This window comes from Trachymyrmex septentrionalis, unplaced genomic scaffold, assembly GCF_001594115.1.
Source record: "Trachymyrmex septentrionalis isolate Tsep2-gDNA-1 unplaced genomic scaffold, Tsep1.0 scaffold14, whole genome shotgun sequence".
Lineage (NCBI taxonomy): Eukaryota > Metazoa > Arthropoda > Insecta > Hymenoptera > Formicidae > Trachymyrmex > Trachymyrmex septentrionalis.
Genome location: NW_017304543.1, coordinates 4,013,039 through 4,020,409, shown reverse-complemented (window position 1 = coordinate 4,020,409; position 7,371 = coordinate 4,013,039). Strand labels below are relative to the sequence as shown.

General features: G+C 32.5%; 2 protein-coding genes across 3 annotated transcripts in view; one reads left to right on the top strand and one right to left on the bottom strand.

Moving 5' to 3' along the window:
• Positions 1-1,945: 1,945 nt before the first annotated feature.
• Positions 1,946-6,708, bottom strand: LOC108745549 (protein pigeon). Its single transcript, XM_018481743.1, has 10 exons — positions 6,477-6,708; positions 6,093-6,229; positions 5,723-6,029; positions 5,301-5,557; positions 3,909-5,074; positions 3,309-3,641; positions 2,893-3,107; positions 2,568-2,777; positions 2,389-2,460; positions 1,946-2,301 (listed from the first exon to the last, which is right to left on the bottom strand). The coding sequence occupies exons 1-10, from the start codon at positions 6,532-6,534 to the stop codon at positions 2,231-2,233; spliced, it is 2,826 nt and encodes a 941-aa protein (XP_018337245.1). The 5' UTR covers positions 6,535-6,708; the 3' UTR covers positions 1,946-2,230.
• A 28-nt stretch (positions 6,709-6,736) lies between these two features.
• LOC108745552 (glyoxalase domain-containing protein 4) overlaps positions 6,737-7,371 on the top strand; it is a 2,579-nt gene continuing 1,944 nt past the window's right edge. The window contains exons 1-3 of one of the 2 annotated variants that reach the window (XM_018481750.1): positions 6,737-6,788; positions 7,030-7,176; positions 7,253-7,302. In XM_018481750.1, the coding sequence (XP_018337252.1) occupies positions 7,087-7,176; positions 7,253-7,302 (140 nt within the window). In that variant the 5' untranslated portion in view covers positions 6,737-6,788; positions 7,030-7,086. Of the gene's footprint in view, positions 6,937-7,029; positions 7,177-7,252; positions 7,303-7,371 lie in introns of both variants that reach the window. The other variant, XM_018481749.1, reaches the window with a different exon arrangement.

The following is a 7,371-nucleotide window of genomic DNA, read 5'->3' as shown; positions in this document are numbered from 1 at the left end:
ATATATATATATATATATATATATATATCAGATAACAGATCTAAGAATTGAACATTAATTTCAATAAAAATATGTACTTTATTTTTTACTGTAATATGTTCTTTATTTATTAATAAATTCTATGCTTAGCATTGAAAGTTTACATTTTATGTTAAGATCATTGATACGTAAAATTAGGGGCACCATATTTTGTTAATTCTAAGATACTAGATTTAACAACGAATGTAAGATAACTGTCCCTATTAATATGCCAATTTGATTATTGAATTAATTATTAAATATTGTAGCTTTAATTTTATCTGCTTGCAATCAATATCGGTTTTTCAACTACTTCTTTTTCTTATAATGTTTCTTTAATCTAAAAAATGTTAATATTTTATAATGCTTTTGACAAAAATAGAAAACATCCCAGCAAACGAGAATGGATTGAAATGGATTCAGATTTTTAGAAATATTGATTCACGAATGTTAAAATGAATGTTTTTCAATCCTGAATGCATTTTTATGCATTTACAGAAATTGCATGGAGCATATCTCCATGCGTTTTAATCTGAAAATAATATTAGCTTTTTCTGTGCATTACGAATACTGTTCAATTCAAAATTTTGAATAAGAAATGCAGTTTTTCAATCCAATTGCATCCAATTGAATCCAAAAAAAGTATTCGCTATTTAAAATCCGAAATATATATATATATAATTCGGATAGAAAAAAATTTCAATCCATTTTAATTCATTCTTATTTGCTGGGATGTTTTTGTCTCTATTAGTGAGTTCTTTCAAGCAACGATGCCCCTATTAATGTATCCCCAATTTGTGTGCCTATCCACTTTGACTCATTTTAACATATAGTTACTAAAACAAGTAATAGATTTCAGCTAATTGTTTATGTTAATATTACATAAATCATTATTTCAATTATATTTATTTCAATGTATACTTATAACACAACGTTCTCAGCTCCAATACAGGGCATTAATAGGGACAAGTTTAAAATCTTGCAGTACCTATTACTGGATATTTTCACATAAATTTCTCATATCTTTTGAAAAGTATTTTAAAATACTTTAATACTCAAAAAATAAAATATTATCTTCGGGTATCGTGTGTGTGTATGCATTAATAATTTAATTTAACAAAAAAAAATTTTTTTTCTTATTTATTTGTGCTAGTTTTCTTTATGACTTATCGAAACACGAAAGTACGTTAATAGGAACAGTTACCCTATATATAATTTATATTTATGTATAATATACATATACATCAATAATAAACATTATGCAGATGCTGGTCGTAAATATTCATAATTCACTATATCACATGTCTTTGACAAACTATAAGTTTGGGGAGATGCTATTAGCACTATATTTGTATCATTCTATCTTTATCATTCATTAGACATATAAAACAAAGATAAAATGACAAAAATAATATTAATAGCGTCTCCTCAAGGCATCCTAAATCGACAATATCAAATCACATATAAAAGGTGAGAATCAACAAAACTTAATATTACGATTTATTTAACTACGTAAGTTCCTGTCTCTTTCGTACTTCTCATATCCGCATAGAAATGTAATAATAAAAATATGAAAAGCAGAGAGTAACAACGAACGCTTTCTAATAAATGATACTTAAAATAATTATTTCTCATTGTCTAATTTTGGCCTACACCAAGACGGAAATTATTCGCATGAAAGGTAAAAACTTCCAAAACGCAGTCATAAATATCTGCAATATGCAGTACTTAATTAAGCTTATCAAGTAACTAGATTTGTTACTTTCACTTATTGATATTAAATTTTGTAATTACTAATGGTAACTAAACTTGCATGGCAGTTGCTACTTTGGAGATTCTTGTTAAGATACAAATTATTTATAAGTATATCTCTTGCAATTAGTCTTTGATCCTAAAAAAATTTATTTCGTAGATACGGATGTGATTTAAAAATTATATGAAAATTATGTTGTAAGTGTAATCTCAAATACATAGAAATTTTATATAAATTTCGAGTGAGATCCGTCTGCCTGCGTCGCTAATTCGTTAATTTAACATAAAATTTTCTGATTTGTTGGTCCAGTGGCAAAAATCCAAGCATTAATTATTGTGCTGTCAATCGCGTACTCAAATGGACCGCTTTCTATATTTGCCACCTAATTGATTCAGTAATTATTGAATCAATTGACTATTTAAGAGATATTTTTCGATTACAAGCTAAACTTAATTTCTATTAGAGAAAATCCTCCGTAGATGTTACTGTCGCTTCTATCAATAGCCCGAAATCCAATTCTGTAAGACTAGCTGCAAAACAAAAATTATATTTCAAAAAATATACTTAAGATAACACAATTAATTGTATTGAGAATATCATTCACAGTTAAGTCTCACCTTTTGCAGTAAGTAAATCCAAAAAGGTGTCTAATGGTGACAAACGATCTGCAGAAGGAAATGCTGCCAAACCTGAAAACAATTTATGCTTGCATTATAGAAATTGTATTTATTAAAATATTAAAATATATACAATAAAATTGAAAATAAGATAAGATGGAAATATATATTTTACTCACTGTTATGATGATTACGGTATTGTAAAGTTCGACTGCTGGTTCGATTCTGGGATATTTCGCCACACAGAATATTAGCGGCGTGTTCTCTGGCTCGCAACATTAAACTAATTGGATGCAACCATTGATTCAAAAGTCTCTTTGCGCGAGATCTTGGTAATAAAGATAATAACTTCAATTTCTGAACAACATTTTCTTTCGTATCGCTTATATCTAAACGAAAGATAATCAGCTTATATTAGAATGTATTGTATGTATCTCCTGTCTAGATTATACTTAAAAAACTGTAATAAAGATACAATAATTTTTTTATTGCATAGATATATACCAGCTAAAATAATCTTAGTGACGTCAACTTGAAGTTCAAATACTGAGCGTTCAATGTATTGCAGAAACATTGAGAATTTAAGAGTACGATAGCCAAGATAAGTAAAAAATGACGCGAATCCCTGTGGCGCTGGGAAAGCGATGCTCTCTATGGAATACCTATATCGCTGTAAGAGCATAAACAACAACCATCGTCTTGCTTCGTCCAATTGATCTCTACAAAAATAACATTATATTCGATGCAGTTATGAGATAAATAAATGCTCAAGTTTAAATTTAGATACTATTTGAATGATACTATAGAATGCCATGTACAAATTATAATATAATTTTATTATATAAATTTACATTTATTTACTAGATAAATCATAATCAATATACTGATAAAATTATACTGTATATAAAATAGGATCTTACATGAGACTAAAACCACGTTCCTGCTCAATTCTCGGATCAACACCAGCTGTTCTACAAAGTATTTGACACAATATACGTGACGCTTCCAATTGCGCAGCCACGTATCTCGTGGCCATGGCATGAACGTGTAACGGGGTACAAGAACCTCGCGTGTGTATGGTTGACGTGTGCGTGCCATTCTTTAGAAGATACATCGAAAGCTCTCGCAAATTAACAGACACAATGTGCTCCTGTTTCGAAGCGGTGCAACTTTCCGTCTCGTTAAACGGTAAGCCTGAATCCAATTTGATATTTCGATTGCCCATAAAATCTCCAAGCGGCATTGCAACAAATCTGTTAAACATTATTTTTTATTATTGAAATTATTATTTATGAATCTGGTTATTATAAAAAATATTTCTGTGAAACAATATAAAAAAGAATTTATTAATTTTATAAGCAACTGTATAAATAATATACATATAGATTACGTACAAATATAACAGATAAGTATGTATATATTCCTTTGTTTAAGAAGAAAACACAAATAAGGCGAATTTGCACTACTTTCACGTTAGCATGCAATTAGTTACATGGAATTAGCATGAGAAATATTATTACCCTCCACTTGGAGACATTGGAGTACTGCATCTGGATAACGCTTCTGGTTGATAACAAGCCAAAGAAACTAGCAGTTTTTCCGCAATATGACTAGGTCTGAATCTCAGTTTGTCACTACCATTTTTGCTCAACTGATCCCACAATCTAGTCCATAAATCACTACGATAAGGAACGAGCCTTTGTTGCGGCGAAAGTAACATTACTGATGTGTTCCAGAGTTTCTCATGACTCAGTGTGATCTCCAAATCGTTCATTTTTATATTGAAAGTCATATAATCGCCTATGGTAGTAACGGGCAATAGAGATAGTAAAGGAATAGTATCCGCAAGAAGATTTTTTTGCACTAAAGCGTAAGAGTTTCCTATAAGAATTTCCTGCATAAAGCGTGGGATGTCCAATGAGCGTGGCTTTTCTGCGATAATGGACATCAACTCCGCGATAATTTCTATATCATTTTTATGGCAGAGAAAATAATGAAGTATTCCCAAGCGGACTTCCACAGAGGTTTCTTTGCGAAAAACCTCAATAAGAAAATCTGAAGGAATCGTCAACTGTACGAGGTCTAAAGTAGGCAAATCTATCGTCAGTATACTCGTGTTAGAATTTGCGAGTAGACTATTTCCATCTGAACTCTTGCCATCCGGATTATTGTGATGGGAATTCCTTCTTGTTCCTTTACTGGGATTATCTAAATCGAATAGGGGCACCAGATAAGAGACATGAGATGGAATTGACGGTGGTGAGCTGCACAGTATGTGACAACAGGGTTCGTGGTTCACGCCGATCTCAAGAAGATGCACGAATAGTCCTGGCACGAATACGATCATATGATGGCTCTCATAAATCGCGAAAGTCGGTCTCATCAGCTTGGCACGTGACCATGATATACCCGGTATAACACAATGTATCACACAACTGTGATGCAGTAGCGTCACCGAGTATGCAAAATGCACTGTGTTAGATTCGTTCAAGGAATTAAGTACATGCTGCGGTGGCTGTATAGGTCGATAAAGATAGTAGTGACAAACGCAGACCATCCCCTTGGTGTCCGACACCACTATAAGATCTAAGGAACAATCGTGGACTCGCAGGGGTATCACATCATCTTCGTAAGTCCCGCAACTAGAGGATGGCGACAGTAGCGGTAAGTTTAATGGGATATTCAGCTAAAAAGATACAATAAGTTTTACGCTAATACGACGCCATGCATTTTGCTACAAAGTTTAATTAGCAAGCATATGAGATATATTTAAATTATTCGGTGTATTAATTTTTTATCAATTTGGTACATAATCTATATTATGTAGACTCAATAGACAGTTAGTAAAAGTTACATAGACTAATAATTTGGATAGATGATATATATTCTTGTTGTTCTTATCAAATGCTCACCACTGTTTCATGAGGCAAATCATCATGAAACTGAAGACCACTGAGGGTTGGTTTAGAAGACTTGGAATTATTCTCGTTCTCATTTTCAGTGACCACGCTTGCAGGAATTCGTCGATGATGTATATGGTAAAGGACTTGATTAATCATATCCCATTGAGCCCATATAAACGTTTTTACAAGTATTTCGGATTTCAGTTCCTTTATCGGTCTTGAGTGGCTTACAGATGTATCGAATTGAGCAGTATATGTCAGAATACCTTAAAATAACACACAAATTACAAAGATATGTCAATGATTATAAATAAAATAGATGCTCCAATATATATATTTTAACTGCATATTAAAAAATTCTATTTTTATACAAATGGTGATAAAATTACAATAACAGTAAAACAAACAAAACAACAATATATTCTACTCACATTCGTGATGTATCAGAACTAGAAATTTGTCTACACCCAGTTGCTCTTTTTCTCTGTATAGAAATTGTATTCGCACTTGTTCAGGTCTTTTTATTTCCAAATCGTGTACTTTGGTATCGTCAGTAGTTAATTCTACAATGAATACTCTGTAGAATTCTCCATAGAATTCGTGCTCTGAGCAGCGATCTTCCAGAGAATCTGATGTCTTCAGGCAATTTTTCTGTTTCGTCACATATCCCATTAGAGTATGACTTTGGTTAACCGTAGCTTGAACAATATTCAGTACTTCCGAAAAACGGTGCAGTACCTATAATCCAATCAATATTAAAATTACTCATGGCAAAAGATTCTTTTTTCTTATGGTTCTCACCTGTAATTTGTTGTCAATCTGGTCGTAACGACCGATTACAGTACACGATGTGCATACATCGTTCCTCTCTGATTCTTCCATCCATCCAATAAGTATTGAACCGTCTTTCTCTTGTCCAAGTAACTTCCATTGTTCGGCTGAGGAAACAAAAGAGTTATCTTTTTTTTTTTTAATAAATAATCTTATAATATCATAATTTACGTTGACTAACACTAAAAATTATCTGTTGTGCTCCAAATACTTTATATAATCGTTTATGTTCATTATTTTTACATATACAACGATGTGCAAAATATTTTTATAAAGATAAGCTGAACAGATAGCCTTGCTACATTCTAATATCATATTTATCATTTAATAAATTAACAATCTCTCGACAGTTACCTGCGTTGGTGTTTTCCGACAGAAGCGAACATAATTTCGCTGCAAGATTCTCTATCATATCTATTAAAGACAATTCCTGAATAATTTACGTTTCTTCGATTGTTCACAGTGTTTCAATAACAAAATACGTATGCTCCGGTGTGCTCCTATTTTTGATGCTTCTGGAAATTCTGAAATCTGAATTCTGACTTCGAGTCTTTCTTGTCGTCTGCTGCTTGCGAAGCCGAGTGATGCCGAATCAGTCCGAATCGTCACGAAAATTCGCCTCAATTGTTTCTAAAAGTCTCGAGGTCGAGTGGATCAACATCATCTGTCAGTCAAAATTAGTCTGATAATTTCGTTGCTTCTACGTTGCGGTTTTACTTAAAACAGAAAAAAAAGAATTAAGTCGATTTATTAAAAATTAAGCTAGATGTGATTGATCTATCTCGAGTAGGAGCAAGTAGAAGCGGTCTCGAGAGTATATGTTTACTCCCTCCTCTTTTCCTTTCCATTCCTTTCTACTGACTCTACTTATGAAACATATTTTCTGCTTTTGAATCTGTCGATTCAGATTGTGATTAATCGTGATCACCGGTTACATCGAAGGAATACGACTTCCGAGGAAAAAATGGTTGCTGGACGTGCGTTGCATTTTGTATTCAAGATACCGGATCGCGGGTTAACGGCAAAGTTTTATCGAGAGATTCTCGGGATGAAGGTAACTATAGGTTTCTTTTTTTTCTTGTTTGTCACGCGATTTAATTTGTTGATTGTTGAATTATGTGTCTCTGCAGGTGTTGAGACACGAGGAATTTTCAGATGGATGCGAAGCCGCGTGCAATGGGTGAGTAATCACTTGTGACTTGTCATTGTGCAATAATTTCTTGACAATGCGTTTACTATTTATTTTTTA

Excerpts from the sequence above, each read along its gene's own strand:
- LOC108745549 (XM_018481743.1), bottom strand. The coding sequence starts at position 6,534 with ATGATAGAGAATCTTGCAGCGAAATTATGTTCGCTTCTGTCGGAAAAC. Across the intron at positions 5,075-5,300 it reads ATTTGCCTCATGAAACAGTG|CTGAATATCCCATTAAACTT; the intron begins GTGAGCATTTGA and ends GTATCTTTTTAG. Across the intron at positions 2,302-2,388 it reads GGATTTACTTACTGCAAAAG|CTAGTCTTACAGAATTGGAT; the intron begins GTGAGACTTAAC and ends TTTGTTTTGCAG.